We start from the raw sequence: 17961 nt of genomic DNA, 5'->3' as shown, positions 1-17961 counted from the left end.
CAGATCAAGTAACATCACTGTGGCAATTCAGGAATACAAACCCATGACCTGCAACATGCAACTAACGTACCAAACTCCGCGGAGGCTGAGGACAGGACGTGATGGAGGGTGGACATGGTGAGTGTGGAGTGACTGGGAGACACATTGCTCAGCTCTGCTAGACCGTCCAGGCTGTGAGTTGACACAACAGAAAACAGTGTTCAAATTTGTTTATTTGTTGTTTAACGCCACACTCAGCAATATTCCAGCTATATGATGGCGGTCTGTAATAATCAAGTCTGGACCAGACAATCCAGTGATTGACATCATGAGCATCAATCTAGGCAATTGGGATATGATGACATGCATCAACCAAGTCAGTGAGCCTGACCACCCGATCCCGTAAGTCGCCTCTTACGACAAGCATAGTCACCTTTTAAGGCAAGCATGGGTTGCTGAAGACCTATTCTACCCCGGAAGTATTCTACCCCGGATCTTCACATGCATGTGACCAGGTGAAGTTGATGTCAAGGTAATTAAACTGGTGCATGTATTAATGTACAAAAGAAAGCACTTTTAACAGATAAAGCTCAATTTGGTCAATTCTATTTATTTTAATGAAGAATGAATGAATAGTGAGTGAGTGAGTGAGTTTGGTTATATGCCGCTTTTTGCAACATTCCAGCAATATCATGGTGGGGGACACCAGAAATGGGCTTCACACATTGAACTCATGTCGGGAATCGAACCCGGGTCTTCAGCGTGACAAGCAAACGCTTTAACCACTAGGCTACCCGACCGCCCCAATAAAGAATGAATAAGTGAATTTGAAGAGGATCGTTTTTATGTTGTTCCCCAAATCAGTTTGAAGTTGCAAGACAACCCAAGGTGACAGTCAACAAAATAACAGCTTACAGTGAGTGAGTATGTTTCTACGCCACTTTTAGCAATATTCCAGCAATATCACGGCGGGGGACACCAGAAACGGGCTTAACACATTGTACCCATGTCGGGAATCGAAACACTTTAACCACTAGGCTACCCCACCACCCCTACAGCACAAGGTCAGTGTGGGTTTTGAACCTATGGCCATCAGATATTGGTAATACTAAGGGGCGCAACTCTGTAGTGTTAATGGAAATACCTTAAATGAAACGTGAAGAAGTGGAAACATGTTCCTACCTGTGATCTTCCCCCACATCGTCCAGACTCTCCTGTCGAGACACCGATCTTCGTTTGCGAGACTCAACCGCCATCTGGGCACCCTAGAAACAGTCATGTGACCTTGACCTTTGACACTCTACAGATGTGGAAGGACAAGTTTCGTGAGGCTTGGGAGGGAAAAACATGCCTCAGAAACCGAAGACACAATCTTTTTTTTCACAATAATACAGTTACCTTGACCTTTGACCCTATCCCTAAATGATGAATATACCAATTTGGGTGATAAACACAAAATAGTTTGAGAAATGGTAACCACAATTTGTGACAAACTCTTTAGCATTTTCACTCAGCATCATCACCTGACCTTTGACCTCAATGAATTATGACCTTTTACTCTTGCCTAAGTAGAATCCATCCAACAACATAAAAAGCATAATACCCACAGAAATCTTGAGTGATTGAGTTGGGTTTAACGCCGCTTTATCTAGACTTGCACAGAGGCTGATATTCGGTCGCATGTATGTTGATACAAACTGTTTCAGTTCAGTCATCCTCATAATTACATATAGCAAAACCTTGGCAAAAAGATAAATTTCTATTAGTCCTTATGAAACCTTAACTATTGGGCAGTTGGGCAACGACTATAGGACTAGTGCCAATTTCTAATGCTCATGGTAATAACTAAGGTGACTTGTATTTCACTGATAGCAGGTCCAATAAAGTGAGTGAGTGAGTTGGGTTTAAAGCCGCTTTTAACAGTATTTCAGTTATATGACAGCGTGTCAGCTTGATGTGGAAGGAAAGCCCAAAGTAATGCAGGTCTCAGATGATTACCACTTCGGTGAAACCCACGAGCACGGGTATGGATCTGACCAACCTAGAATCATAATCGGGGCGAACTGGGATTTGAACCTACGATCATAGGTTTCTGGTGTGCCCAAGGGACGCAACTATGCACAGCGAATCGCGGTGCCTTAGACAACTGGGCCACCCATGCCCACCAGAAATCTTGACCTCTGCTGACCTACTGACCTGTATAACCTCTCGGGTTGGCTGCTGCACAGAGAGGTCATCTGTGTCGTCCGAGTGCCCCGACCCTAGGTAGTGATGTGTCTGCACCGCTGCACCCTGGGGGTCTACACAATGGAGTAGCAGCATGACAACAAAATTTTCCAGAAAAAACATATGATTACAGAGCATGATTATATTGTCAGTTTTTCTTTCTTATTACGAAAAAAAAACGCAGACAATTTCAGTTTTCCAAATTTCAAACACTTAAGGACAAAATAAAAACAATTTCATCCTCCTGTAATTCAGACTCGGAGACCTTGTTTAATGTCATCCAATTATATGTCAGGAAAACAACCTAGGGGTATAACAGTATTCAAGCCATATCATGGCGTGTCAGCTTAAATTGGGAGGAAAGCCCGAAGTGATGCAGGTCTCAGACGTTTACCACTTCGGTGAAACCCATGAGCACGGGTATGGTGCTGACAAACCTAGAAACATAATCAGGGCGAACCGGGATTCAAACCCTCAATCATAGATTTCTGGTGTGCCCAAGGGACATAACTCTGCACAGAGAATCACAGCACCTTAGACGACTGGGCCCCCCATATCAGGTATGAAGTCTTGAACATCTGTCATAAGTAAATGGGTGAGAAAACCAATTGTGTCAGAAGTCAAATTTGAGCAAACACATAGGGCATGCGTTTAACATAATAAATAGTTAACATAAGACATAGATGAGAACAATTTTTGCACTAGTGCACCTGTAGGGAAAGCATGGACCCAACGCCTGCGGTTTGATGTCATCTTGAAGCGCATCCGGGATGGTGCAAAGGGGTTGATGAGGGCCCTCTGGGGTCGAAAGTTCTGCAGCCGATGTGAGAAGCCGACCGGGGATCCCGCACTGCCAACCACAGGACGAGTGTACAGGAACTCCTCGCTCTCGGAGGAGTTGATAGACTCGCGACTCAGGGTCTTTTCTGAAGATAACAAGCAGATGAATTTGATCAATACAGGATTTTCCACACCACACTGGTATGTTTGTTGTTTAATGCTGCACTCTGTTTAAAACAAGCTATATGACAGAGGCCTGGAGATAATTAAATCTGGACAACGATCCATGCCATCGGGGTTTGACGACAAGTGATCAACCAAGTCACCAGGCCTGATCATCTCGTCAATTTAGTCTTACAACCAGTTCTAACTCGGAATCTTCACAGGGATTATTTAATGAGCTAGAGATACAGGCTAATCTAGAGTTGGTGCAAGCCAGAGGAAAGGGGAGGTGAGGTGAAATGGGGTTCAACATTGCGAAGTGCATGCACATGTGTTTGTGAGTGTGTGGCTGCTTGTACTAGTCCGGACTAATGCTAATTTTATAGTGCCAGCCCACTGAGATACCTTGACCAGTTTTAACATGAAAACCCCACTCAGACACAGTATACTGACTCCGAGCCGACCAGTCCTTGTTTTAGACTCTTAATGCCGAGCGCCAGGCAGGGTAACAAAAAGTACCATCTTTTAACAACTTTCAGTATGACACGGACGTGGATCTGCTCTCCGGGCGGACACACCAACACCAACTTCAGAGGGTATACTTGTGTTCTTTGGCATTTTTTGTGCTAAGATTGAAATTTCCAAAAGAGGTGACAAAGAAATGAAGTCGTTTCAGAAAGCTGACATCTGATTGGTTAAGGAACCCCCACATCCTTCATTTAGACTGTGCAGTCAGAGGCGAGGTGAGGTGAAATGGGGTTTAACGTCGCGTCAAAGATTATTGCTCTTATACAGCGACGTGTACGTGTGTGTGTTTGTGTGGCTGCTTGTACTAGTCCGGACTGATGCCGATTTATAGTGCTAGCTCACTGAGATACCATGCCGCAGTAAAACATGAATACCCCCTCAGACACAGTATACTGACTCCGAGCCGACCAGTCCTTGTTTTAGACACTTAATGCCGAGCGCCAGGCAGGGTAACAAAAAGTACCATCTTTTAACAACTTTCATTATGACACGGACGTGGATCTGCTCTCCGGGCGGACACACCAACACTAGACTACAGAGGCAGCCTGTGGGGAGAGGAAGGGGTAGAGTCACTGAGTACTGAGGAATGGGGAATAATTCACAATAACATACACGTTGACAAACAAGCTCACCAAAGATGGGATAACATCCAGCTGACTGCGAGAGATCTTCTCCCATGAGAGACCTAGATGGAATCCCCATGGCCGAGGAGGACGACTTCTTCACCACTTTGTCTGCACAGTGTTCCATGAAGTCATCGGAGATGTGCCTGATCCGGGATCCCGGCATGCCCTGGCCGGCATCAGTGGTAGACTTGCAGTTGCGTCTGCGGACGTGGGTACCGTAGAAACTCGAACTGCGGCCAGAGCTGAAAGGAACATGCAGAGCTCCAGATAAGCTGCGTATCTGCGTGAAAAATGCATCAGAAATGCAGAAATACACAGTAAAATATAATCCAAGCGTATCAAATACGCAACGAACATTACAGATACGCTACAAAAATAAAACTTGTGCGTATCATCAAAATATTGTGAGGTAACCCTGCATATTCGATTAGCAAATCAGAAACTTATTTTGAAATTATAAACGGGCATTCCGTCAACCTTGCCAAACTCCACGATGACAGTTACATCATGATCATTTGCCATCACACTTTCTTGTGGAAGTATCATGGTATTTTTGAGTCCTATAAAGCTCTCGAACCCACACGACACCAGTTTGCAGGGACTAGATGAATAGTGTTTTTAAATATTTAACTTAAATACCCACATGTGTAAAAACTAGTGGGTAACTGAAATTTGAATACCCAGATAGAATTACTGATACCCAATGATTTTAAAATGCATGGGTAAAATACCCACAACACCAAAAGCTTATCTGGAGCTTTGACATGCTTGTTTGTTAGTCAGTTCTTTAACACCTCACTCAGCAATATTCCAGCTACATGATAGCAGTCTGTAAATTATTCAGTCAGGACGAGACAATCCAGTGATTAACATCATGAGCATCGATTTACGCAATTCAACATTACTACTGCGAATGAAAAACAAACTCGTAGGTCCATCACATTTACGCAACTGGGATACGATGACATGCATTAACCAAGTCAGTGAGCCTGACCACCTGATTCCATTCGCCTCTTGTGACAACCACTGGCTGCTGAAAACCAAGTCTAACGCTGATCTTCACAGGGAGGGAAAGGAACATGCAATGTTGGAAAGTGGTTGCTGGCATTTAGGTTTGCTGCTAGAGTATTTAAATCTAGGGACCTCTTCAGTTTCTTACATTAAGGTTGTAACAGTAGTGTGGTATTATTTTTAGAGGCTAGATATAGGCAAGGTTGCCTCCCTTTTGAAGCTCTCTATGTTCAGAGAGAATAATTTAACTTCTGTTTCACCTCTGTTGGTGCGAACTTGACCATGCAATGGACTAAGAACGGCTTCAGTGGGTGTATGCTTGAGATATCTATGTATTTTCACAAAACTACCGTTCCTGTAATTACGAAACGCATAGACAAACTGATTTGTGCTGATGACAACGACAGGCAACAACTTCGACAAAGATGATAACCTTTTGACTTTCAGGTTTAACTTCAAACACTAATTAGGGATAATCTCTCACCAGTAAGTCAATGTCAAAAGTCTGAGTATCTTTGTTACCAATGGTGAAATTCAATCAATTTACAAATATTACAAATGGCTCCTGGTCACTGACCAGTTTGAAATCAGCTATGCTGAGTCCTCAATCCCCAAATGAGACCTTTCCCCTTCGAACACTTACACGGCTCTGGGTGCTGTCCTGGACGGAAGTTTGAACACCTGAGCATCATACTCATCATAATCAACAAAGGGGAACTTGTCATCGTCCGCATCATTGGAAGTGTTCACCAGTGCTGGATGCAAAAAAAAGAGGTCAACCATGAAACGTGTCTGTGCTGATTTTTATTCAGAAATGTTGTAGCTATGTTGTGGAAATATCAAAGAGAGGAAAGTGAAGTATAAATTGTGGGCCTAAACTACCTCTAATGGGCCCAGGTGGCCAAGAAGCCCAATGCACTACAATTCTCGGTGCAGAGTTGTGTCCCTTTGCCATGCCAGGAAACAATGAGTGTAGGTTTTAAACCAGATTGGTCATTCTGTTTCTTAGTTTGTCAGCAAATACTCATGCTAGTGGGTTTCACCAAAGAGGTAAACCTCTAACATCAATCTGACATACTGTGAATACTGTGAACTAAAATATTGTAAAAGCAGCGTTCAACCTTTCACACTCACTGGCTCCATTACAGAACATAGACGTCTAAGACGGGGCATGGGTGGCCTAGTCGTCTAAGGCGCCGCGATTCGCTGTGCAGAGTTGCGTCCCTTAGGCACGCCAGAAACCTGTGATTGTGGGTTCGAATCCCAGTTCGCCCCGATTATGTTTCTAGGTTTGTCAGCACCATACCCATGCTCGTGGGTTTCACAGAAGTGGTAAATGTCGGAGATCTGCATCACTTCGGGCTTTCCTCCAACATTAAGCTGACACAACGTGATATAACTGGAATACTGTTAAAAGTGGCGTTAAACCCAACTCACTCACTCACTCCACATGATGCTAACTATGATTTACCTAAAATACTGTTCAAAGCGGCATTCCAACCAACTGATGCACACTACCCATTTGGACTTCTATTACCAGAAGGGGACCTGTTGTATATGGCTGCTATATTGTGAGGTGAGGCGGTCCTGCTATATTGTGACTAACTGTTCTCATCAGCTTAATACCCTACCTAATTCTACATCACTCTTTAAACTCGCAAGTATATTTACAACTAATTAGAAGAAATGAGAGAAAAAGATTTTAGAATAATTGTGCTGCTTACCTATTTCATTATTTTCTGGTTCCTTGGCCAGGAATTCAAGCTGAAAAACAAAAAAGTAAATTTTACAATAAATTGTATACTTATGATATTTATCCTATCTCATAGTATGCATTTCTCTTTCTTCTTTCGTTCCTAAGTGGAAACGTGCCTAAACAAAGGTTTCCAGCTTCTTGCAAAACAATTCACCCGAATACACCCAGTATCACCATGGTCACCTCCCAGCAATCTGGGTCATGCATGCTTTTTTTGCCGGTTAACCCACAAGTGCTGAACACATGGTTTCCCCTGCCAGCTCATTCTCTTTCTGGAGCTTAATAGGCTAGAGGAATTGTGATGCGAGGATGGACGGGTAGGCATGTAGCGTGTGAGATAGGATAAGTCCCCAATTTGGTACAGAAAAATCTCCTTATTCTCATTACAATATAGAATGGTAAAAACATTCATGTCATCATCAGATTTGGAAAAACAGCTTCTGAGATAAAAAATACATGAAGGTAATCATGAATAAATAAATTCTGTGGCATTTGAATTGCTAACCCAGCAATATATTCTGTGTTAATGTTTCCAAAAAACGAAAAAAGATTAGGCCATGCCCACTCACTAACTTCTGTTTCCTGATTGGTTGATAATAGAATGGGTGTGGCTGGTGTTGAATTATTGCGCTGAACGATGTGAATGATGTCACAGTTTTGTGAATGTAATCATTAAATATGCAGTCTGTGAACTTATTTCAGTAACATATTTATTTAAAAGAATTGACTTCCATATGTATTTGCATTTATCGAGTTATATACATAAAAAAGGTGTACACAATTTACCTAAATCTGCTAAATTGATAACAGAGTTTGCACACACATTTTTAATTTTATACCTTCATAAATGCAAAATATATTGAAGTCAGTTTAACATGAATACCCTACTCAGACACAGCCTACTGACTCCGAGCTGACTAGTCCTTGTTTGAGCCCCTTAATGCCAGCAAGTAACACTCACCACATCCGGAGGGGGTTTGATCCGTGGCACAAACATAGGGCTCACTCACCACTTCCGGAGGGGGTTTGATCCGCGGCACAAACATAGGGCTCACTCACCACTTCTGGAGGGGGTTTGATCCGTGGCACAAACATAGGACTCACTCACCACTTCTGGAGGGGGTTTGATCCGCGGCACAAACATAGGGCTCACTCACCACTTCTGGAGGGGGTTTGATCCGCGGCACAAACGAGGAGTTGAAATGAGTCTGGATTTGGTTCTTGGATGTGTAGAAACTGAAACAAGTGGCAACAGCAATCTAAGATAGTTTTCACATGAGCCACAAAGTACATCTCTAGATCTAGACATGAAATAAGATTCATAATGACTCTCTGTAAAGCTGGGAATGGCACTTTCGCAAATGACAAATGGAAATGATTATTGACGACTGAAGACTACCCATTCGATCCACTAGATGTAACTATTTTCCCAGAGAGATATCTTGTCAGTAACGTGAAGCCCTGTGAGTGGATACTCTGTTAATATGGAAAACCTGCACTACTTTTTCTGTAAACTCTGCACTACTTTTTCTGAAAACCCTGCACTAATTTTTCTGAAAACACTGCACAACTTTTTCTGAAAACACTGCACTACTTTTTCAGGGAATCTCCCTGTCCTTTCTATTGCCAAGCCCATCTTCCCGAGGCAAGGGATTTAATGGACTGTATAAGTCCAGTTTGCACCCTTGCCAAACAATGCTGGAATTACTGGGAAATGTAGTGCCACATATGGCTATTAGTAAAGTTCTGTCCACTACTTTTTCAGGGAATCTCCCTGTCCTTTCTATTGCCAAGCCCATCTTCCCGAGGCAAGGGAGTTAATGGACTGTAAATGTCCAGTTTGCACCCTTGCCAAACAATGCTGGAATTACTGGGAAATGTAGTGCCACATATGGCTATTAGTAAAGTTCTGTCCATTCAATGTCCCCTCTATTGAATAATCAGATTTCACATCTTATATCATTTGCATCAAAAACATGAAATGATTTTTTTTATCTGATTGTGCACAAACTCGTTAGTCCAGCCAAAATATAACTCCATAATTCCAGCTTAGTTCGGCAAGGGTGAACTGGACTTTTGTGGTCAGTTAACTCCCTTGCCTAGAGAAGTTGGGCCAAGCTAGGAATGAATTAACATATCATTTTGGCAGCTCTTGAAACACCAGCATGCATTTCTGAGAGAACGGTCTGTCCAGGATCACACATATCGTTTTTACATCCTTGTAAACGTCTACCATGTTTTGCTCCAGAAGTGCCAGACTTTGCAACACATATTCCATAGGTTTGCATGTAAATAAAAGAATTGGTAAAAATATCTCATTTTTCTGAAATGAAGTTCCTGATAATATCAATATGATCACCCAAAGATGAATGAGTCATCACAGGATATAAAGAAGGAATTGTCAAAAAAGGAAAACAAATTTGGTCTGTTTCATCCCAATCTGATTGTGCTCTTGAAAAAGATACAGCTAATGATTTAGGTGTGAAGGTCTAATTGGCAGTGTCCAGATTAACAGGGTTTTGCTGTACAGAGAGTGATGGAGATACCTGTGGTTCATCCAGTGAGGGATGTTGTAGTCGTCGCCCACCTCCAGGCAGTTCTTGGCATTCTTGCTGTGGAACTGAAGCAGACGACAAAAAACAACAGTCAAGTGAGGGAAACTATGTTCTTTAAGAGAGAGTTTTTGTTACTGGCACCAAATTTCAGGCCAGAAGGTTGAATTTGTCATAGACAGGCTATCTTTTGGGAAACTGGAAACTGTTCTTTTCACTTCCGTAAGGGTTAAAGAAATAACCCTTAAATGTAAAAAACCCAAACATACTTCACCAGTTTTGTGTGTTTGTTTGTTTGTTGCACTCAGCAATATTCCAGCTATATGACGACAGTCTGTAAATAATCAAAAGTCTGGACCACAAAATCCAGTGATTGACATAATGAGCATCGATCTACGCAGTTAAGATACGTGACATGCATCAACCAAGTCAGCGAGCCTCACCACCCAATCCCGTTAGTCGCCTCTTACAGCAAGCAGGGGGGGCTGAAGACCTATTCTACCCCGGATCTTCACGGGTCTATTTCACCAGTACTACTGAATCATGAAGCAGCATGCTAACTGTAGTGACAGATATGTGCCACACAGAGAATTCCCTGACCTTGAAGAGTGGAGCGGCGTGCAGTGGTTGTTCTCCCATACAGACCAAGTCACTGCCCACACCTGAAGCACAGACAGACATGCTGGCCAAACATCATCATCATAATAACAACAACAACAACAACAACAATCATCATCATCATCATCATCACAGCATGCTCTGAAAAGTAATTCTCAACTCCCTGGGGAGTATACAACCCAAGCTGCCTGTGAGGCATTAGAAGGTTAGAATTCACATTACCATCTCATCCTAACAGGTACCCATTCACTGCTTGGTGGACAGAGGCATATCTCAAAGTCACTTGCCTCAGGAGAAACCTAGGTAACATGTGTAACAGTGTGGGGCTGGCTTGAAGCTCTCAGGAGTCCAGCTCTACTTGGTAACATGCCCACCTACTTCCTGCGACAATTGTTGTTTAACTTTGCCTGATTTGTGACATGCACTGTACAAGCTATGGTCAATAAAATCAGGTCCATTACTCTGGAGGTCGGTTCAGGGTGAAACGTCCTAATCAGCCAACTGAGTGAGTGATGCATTCAAACAAGCATATCTGATTTCTGTACCTCAACAATGAACAAGTTTGGGGGTTTCTGAATGCAAATAATTAAAGCTGGATTATTGTATTGTTGTAGATATTTAATACCTCCTGTTGTTTCTGAGCACCATGACATATAGATCCAAAAGAATCCACTACAGAGGGTATACTTGTGTTCTTTGGCATTTTTTGTGCTAAGATTGAAATTTCCAAAAGAGGTGACAAAGAAATGAAGTCGTTTCAGAAAGCTGACATCTGATTGGCTCTGGAACCCCCGCATCCTTCATTTAGACTGTGCAGTCAGAGGTGAGGTGAGGTGAAATGGGGTTTAACGTGGAGTCCAAGATTATTGCACTTATATAGCGACGTGCATGTACATGTGTGTGTTTGTGTGGCTGCTTGTAATAGTCCGGACTGATGCCGATTTATAGTGCTAGCTCACTGAGATACCATGCCGCAGTTTAACATGAATACCCCACTCAGACAGAGTATACTGACTCCGAGCCGACCAGTCCTTGTTTTAGCCCCTTAATGCCGAGCGCCAGGCAGGGTAACAACAAGTACCATCTTTTAACGTCTTTTGGTATGACGTGGCCGGGGATCGAACCTCGGACCTTCCGCTCTCCGGGCGGACACTCTACCACTAGACCATGGAGGCGGTCTCTGTGCAGTCAGAGTTCGCACACCTGTACTGGGACCCTGCCTATACTCACCACAGTCAATAGTCCTCTGTTTGGTTATGTTGGTCAGCTCCCGGTCCACCTCAAACACCCCTGGCCCTGGCGTTATGACCACGGACACTTTCCCCGTCCTGTCAAAGTTACGGTCAAGGTAGTAGTTCTCAAACACTGGAAGAAAAGGACATCAAGCAGGACATGCCATTAGGAATGTTTGTTTGTTTGTTTGTTTGTTTGTTTGTTGTTTAACGTCACACTCAGCAATATTCCAGCTATATGACGGCGGTCTGTAAATAATCAAGTCAGAACCAGACAATCCAGTGATTCTACCCCGGATCTTCACGGGTCCCATTATGAATGAACAAGCTTTGACTTTCAAGGTTACATTGTTCAACTGTGGTCAAACATCGACTGACACTCATCTCCTGTGTTGCAGCCTGATTTTGTCTAGGTATCATATACTGTCTAGTTATCACATACTGTCTAGTTATCACATACTGTCTAGTTATCACATACAGTCTAGTTATCACATAGTCTAGTTATCACATATTGTCTAGTTATCACATACTGTCTAGTTATCACATACAGTCTAGTCATCACATACTGTCTAGTCATCACATACAGTCTCGTTATCACATACAGTCTAGTCATCACATACAGTCTAGTCATCACATACTGTCTAGTAATTGCATGTGGTCTAGTTGTCACATAATGTCCAAATAATTTTTTAAAAAATCCCAAATTATCAAAAGGCACCAGTTCACCACTAGACCTATCTATGTGCCAAGTTTGGTTAGGATATCGCTCATGTTATTTTAGTTCTGCTCCGGAAATGAAATGTGATGGACGGACGGAGAGGCAGACAGACAGACAGACAGCACCTATTCCTACATAGCCCTTCCACTTTGTAGCTGGGAATAGTAACCCCATGATGTAAGAGCTCTACATGTTCACTCTGCAACAGTACAGCCAAACTCACAGTTCAGGGACATGTTGAGAGTTTCCAGGAAGTTGCCCTGAGCTGCCTTCGAGTTCCAGGCAGGCGGCATCCGAAAACCCCGCTGCTTATGGTAGTGCAGCACCCGCATCTGATACCGGTTGAAATACTTGCGCAGCAGCTTCAAGGTGTTGGTCCACTCTTCATAGCGTTCATTCTGGATCACAACCCTACAACACAAGCCAGTCATCAAGCATTCTGCAGCACCACAAGGCTTGACGGCCGTGCAAATTCTTAAATCCCATAAAACTTGAAAAAGAAGGAGCAAATAATGATATTATCCTGAAAGTGTTTTGAATTTATCACGTCAGAGTGCAGTCAGAGTACACATCTCTTAGCAAAACAAACCTATGCATTTATTCTTTGTAGTTGTTAAATGTAAGATTTAACAAAGTTTTACTATCTATATCAACTACAGAGAGTGTGTGACAAATATTACCTGTAGAAGTCTTCATAGATCCGGCCTTGGCAGTCGACCTGAAGACACTCTTGCACCTCCGTGGGGAAGTCATCTGAGTCATACAGTGAAAACACATGCACTGGTAGTAAAACACATAGGGACTGACATTAACACTAGGCCACTGACCTGGACATTTCTACATGGGTTTGCATCATGGTTTCAACATGTTTGTTTTTGGTTTGATGCTGCGTTCGGCAGTATTCCAGCTACACGACAGCGGTCTGTAAATAATCAAGTCTTGACCAGACAATTTAATGATTGATACTGTGAACTCGCCAAGGAACCGGGTAACTCACCAAGGGAGCAAGTAACTCACCAAGGAACTGGGTAACTCACCAAGGGACCGGGTAACTCACCAAGGAACTGGGTAACTCACCAAGGAACTGGGTAACTCACCAAGGGACCAGGTAACTCACCAAGGAACTGGATAACTCACCAAGGAACTGGGTAACTCACCAAGGGACAGGGGAAAAACACCAAGGGACCGGGTAACTCACCAAGGAACTGGGTAACTCACCAAGGAACTGGGTAACTCACCAAGGGACCAGGTAACTCACCAAGGAACTGGATAACTCACCAAGGAACTGGGTAACTCACCAAGGGACAGGGGAAAAACACCAAGGGACCGGGTAACTCATCAAGGGAGGGGGTAACTCACCAAGGGACCAGGTAACAGGTAACTCACCAAGTGACAGGGGGACTCACCAAGGAACTGGGTAACTCACCAAGGGACAGGGGAAAAACACCAAGGGATTGGGTAACTCACAAAGGGACCAGGTAACTTACCAAGGGACCGGGTAACTCACCAAGGGACTGGGTAACTCACCAAGGAACTGGGTAACTCACCAAGGGACAGGGGAAACACCAAGGGACCTGGTAACTCACCAAGGGACAGGTTGGGGGGGGAGAGACACCAAGGGACGGAGTAACTCACCAAGGGACCAGGTAACTCATCAAGGGATGGGGGGGGAAAACACCAAGGGACAAGGTAACTCACCAAGTGATGGGGTAACTCGGGTTACTCACTTAGGGACGAGACGAATCGCCAACAGACGGGTGAAACACCAAGGTAACGGGTAACTCACCAAGGGACCGGGCTCCATAGAATGTCCTTGAGAAGAGTACAATAGTAACATCATGGCAACAGTTTTGCTCCTGGAAGGAAATAAAAGAAAAGGCCTTCCTAAAATATCTCAACATAGACATGAAGCATTACTTCAAAGATCCTCACATGTAAACTAAGTTCAGCTTAACCACAATGGTCTGTATACATGGCGCATGTCAAGGGTAAATAATCATTCAAACAAAGAGTGAAACACATGCAAGTGAATACGGTATGTAACAGTCAGCTATAGTGAAAGCAGGTATCTAGGAACTAAGTGTCCCAAACAAATGTTGTTTTGTTCAAAATTGGGGTTTTTATAAGTTCTTTTTTGTTACAATTCAGAGGTTACACTTCACGGTATATTAACACTTCAGTTCATGAAGTGATGTCAAACTAAACATGAAAGCCTCTTCTTCTGTATTGGCTCTGTTATTTATGTGTACAAAACACCTCTATCAAGCCATCCCATTAGTTACAACTATACACTGTATGTAGACACATCACTTTGGAAAGTCGCAATTCTTAATTCAGGATTTTTACTGACACTTGATGCAGATTTGGGGCCGAATAATCACTGGCTGCAGCTTCATCACCGTGACAACGTCTGGATCAGCATCAGCAACAACCCACGTCTTTGGCGTAACACACAATATGCCAGTTTACAAGTATTAGTGAGTGAGTGAGTGAGTTTAACGCCACTCTAAAGAGTATTCCATTTATGTTACGGCGTGTCAGCTTAATGTGGGTGATGCAGGTCTCAGACGTTTACCACTTCGGTGAAACCCACGAGCACGCGTATGGTGCTGACAAACCTAGAAACTTAATTGGGGCGAACTGGGAATCGAACCCACAATCATAGGTTTCTGACAGTGCCCAAGGGATGCAACTCTGCACATCAAATCGCAGCGCCTTAGACGACTGGCCCACCCGTGCCCCCCTTTCCAAGTATTAAGTATACCTGATCTTTGCTTTATTTAATTTGTTTGGGTATTTGCCCCCGAATCCTCATAGTTGATCAGATGTTCAGATTTATTCCAAACCTAGCACACTGACTATTTCTTATCCAACAAGGTGATGACGTAAAACAGAATGTCCATCAAAAACATCACAGAACATCTTATTGCCATGTGTCTCCAGAATTATACCCAAATGATCTTACATATTATACATGACATGAACTTACCTTCAAATTCGCAAAGAGATCAGTGCAGAAGCCGTTGACAACCTTCTCAAAGTAGAGATCCCCAATAATGTCTCCTGGATAAAACCCAAATGATCTTACATATTATTCATGACATGAACTTACCTTCCACTTAGCAAAGAGATCAGTGAGGAAGCCGTTGACTGCTTTCTCGAAGTACAGATCACCATTGATGTCGAAGTCCCACATCTCTGTGCTCATCTGTATGAAGATCTGTACCACGGCTGTAGATGATCTGAAGACAATCTGCAGACAGGGAATACTCACATACACGAGTCATGAAAAGCTTTCATAAAACACAAGTAGGAAGATATGAAAATCAGTAAACAAATCACAAATCCTATAGGGTCATCAGTCAAAAGGCCAATCCAGTAGGTGAGGGTGGTATGGTGGGTGGGATAGAGTGGTTGGTATGGGGGGTGGTTGGTATGGGAGGTGTTTGTTATGGGAGGTGGTTGGTATGGGAGTTTGTTGGTACGTTAGGTGGTTGGTATGGAAGGTGTTTGTTATGGGAGGTGGTTGGTATGGAAGGTGGTTGGTATGAGAGATGGTTGGTATGGGAGTTTGTTGGCATGGGAGGTGGTTGTTATGGGAGGTGGTTGATATGGGAGGTGGTTGGTATGGGAGGTGTTTGTTATGGGAGGTGGTTGGTATGGGAGTTTGTTGGTACGTTAGGTGGTTGGTATGGAAGGTGTTTGTTATGGGAGGTGGTTGGTATGGAAGGTGGTTGGTATGAGAGATGGTTGGTATGGGAGTTTGTTGGCATGGGAGGTGGTTGTTATGGGAGGTGGTTGATATGGGAGTTTGTTGGTATGGGAGGTGGTTGTTATGGGAGGTGGTTGATATGGGAGTTTGTTGGTATGGAAGGTGGTTGGTATGAGAGATGGTTGGTATGGGAGTTTGTTGGTATGGGAGGTGGTTGTTATGGGAGGTGGTTGATATGGGAGGTGGTTGGTATGGAAGGTGGTTGGTATGAGAGATGGTTGGTATGGGAGTTTGTTGGTATGGGAGGTGGTTGTTATGGGAGGTGGTTGATATGGGAGGTGGTTGGTATGGAAGGTGGTTGGTATGAGAGATGGTTGGTATGGGAGTTTGTTGGTATGGGAGGTGGTTGTTATGGGAGGTGGTTGATATGGGAGGTGGTTGGTATGGAAGGTGGTTGGTATGAGAGATGGTTGGTATGGGAGTTTGTTGGTATGGGAGGTGGTTGGTATGAGAGATGGTTGGTATGGGAGTTTGTTGGCATGGGAGGTGGTTGTTATGGGAGGTGGTTGATATGGGAGTTTGTTGGTATGGAAGGTGGTTAGTATGGGAGGTGTTTGGTATGGAAGTTTGTTAGTATGTGAGTTTGTTGGCATGAAAGGTGGTTGGTATGAGAGATGGTTGGTATGGTGGGTGGTTGTTATAGGAGGTGGTTGGTATAAGAGCTGGTTGGTATGGGAGGTGTTTGGTATGGGGGGTGGTTGGTTGGTATGGGAGGTGTTTGGTATGGGAGGAGGTGGTTGATGACAGTTTACCCATTCCATTGGCTACTTATCACACAACAGTCACACACACAATCACACACAGCCCTGCCAGTAGCTTCCAGTATTACAATTAGCCACAAGTGAAGCTGGCACCAAGTGATCACAGGAATACATGCACTGTTTAGAAAAAGAAAAGCTACAGCCGCCATAGCAGGAAGTCCACCAAAGGAATTGATTAATGGCATTTTGTGAACTCTGAATTGCACACTGTCTGGACGTACCCTGGTGTCCTCAGAGATGACGCCACAAGCCACCATGTCTCCCTTGGACCACATCTCGTTCACAGTGGCTCTGCAAATACCAAACTACAGTCAGTCAATGTCATCAATACAATACATGTCTTTGAATTGATTCAGGGGAGGGGGGAAGAAGAGACAGATATTTGTTTGTTCCAGAATATTATTTACCCCTGCTTCAGAACATACAAAGTTTTTTCTAAAAGGAAGAGCAAAACTTTTTTCACTCCAGTACTTTTGTGAAGTGGTCCACGGTTAGAAATTAGCACTAGTCCTACTGTAGTCCTTGCCAAACTGCCCAATGGTAAAGATATCATAAGGACTAGTAGAAAATTGCCATTTTTAAGGGTTTTGCTATATGTTATCATTATAAGGACTAGTGGACGAAAACTGTTAGTTTCTCTCGCTGTTGGTCATGTATGGTTGTAACAGAATGAAACGAGGACACAACTTTCACAATGAATCCTAATCCAGAGACAACCAATACGATCTGCTGGATGCTAAATGACTGATGTAAAGCTCACCGCATCTCTGCATATTCTATTTTCTTGTTGAGGTAAACACACTTCCCAACCTGGAATGTACAGAAACAAATAGCATGACTCCATCTTTGACATATGACATGAGCTATTAGCTGAAATCTCATCTGAAACATAGACATGTTTAGAAATAAACATATCTTATTTTCATTTGTTGTTTCCTATCAAAATACGAAAAGTATTCAGCAGCTGCTTTGATCAACAGATCTCCATTTCAGTCTGCTCTTATGACAAGCTTGACATGCTGGGGACTCATGTTACCCTACAAGCATCCTACCGGGTACCCACCTGACTCTTCCTCAACAGATCCCTATTCACTTCGCTTTTATGACAAGCTTGACATGCTGGGGACCCATGTTACCCTACAAGCATCCTACCGGGTACCCACCTGACTCTTCCTCAACAGATCCCCATTCACTTCGCTCTTATGACAAGCTTGACATGCTAGACTCTTCCTCTAGAGAT

General features: G+C 43.4%; 1 protein-coding gene across 1 annotated transcript in view; it reads right to left on the bottom strand.

The window, feature by feature from the left end:
• LOC139477366 (GATOR complex protein Iml1-like) overlaps positions 1 to 17961 on the bottom strand; it is a 68684-nt gene that overhangs the window by 44534 nt on the left and 6189 nt on the right. Inside the window, exons 6-22 of the mRNA XM_071259921.1 lie at positions 17482 to 17531; positions 16943 to 17012; positions 15301 to 15441; positions 13975 to 14044; positions 12869 to 12941; positions 12412 to 12599; positions 11469 to 11603; positions 10221 to 10282; positions 9615 to 9688; positions 8226 to 8304; positions 7037 to 7076; positions 5956 to 6067; positions 4308 to 4543; positions 2916 to 3131; positions 2176 to 2279; positions 1162 to 1244; positions 71 to 171 (exon numbers count right to left, since the gene is read on the bottom strand). Of these exons, the coding sequence (XP_071116022.1) occupies positions 71 to 171; positions 1162 to 1244; positions 2176 to 2279; positions 2916 to 3131; positions 4308 to 4543; positions 5956 to 6067; positions 7037 to 7076; positions 8226 to 8304; positions 9615 to 9688; positions 10221 to 10282; positions 11469 to 11603; positions 12412 to 12599; positions 12869 to 12941; positions 13975 to 14044; positions 15301 to 15441; positions 16943 to 17012; positions 17482 to 17531 (1834 nt within the window). The remainder of the gene's footprint in view (positions 1 to 70; positions 172 to 1161; positions 1245 to 2175; positions 2280 to 2915; positions 3132 to 4307; positions 4544 to 5955; positions 6068 to 7036; positions 7077 to 8225; positions 8305 to 9614; positions 9689 to 10220; positions 10283 to 11468; positions 11604 to 12411; positions 12600 to 12868; positions 12942 to 13974; positions 14045 to 15300; positions 15442 to 16942; positions 17013 to 17481; positions 17532 to 17961) is intronic.

Source organism: Haliotis cracherodii, unplaced genomic scaffold (genome assembly GCF_022045235.1).
Source record: "Haliotis cracherodii isolate W230 unplaced genomic scaffold, xgHalCrac1.p SCAF_33, whole genome shotgun sequence".
In the NCBI taxonomy this organism is placed as follows: Eukaryota; Metazoa; Mollusca; class Gastropoda; order Lepetellida; family Haliotidae; genus Haliotis; species Haliotis cracherodii.
The sequence above is the reverse complement of the archived record's forward strand: the minus strand, read 5'-3'. Positions and strand labels throughout refer to the sequence as shown.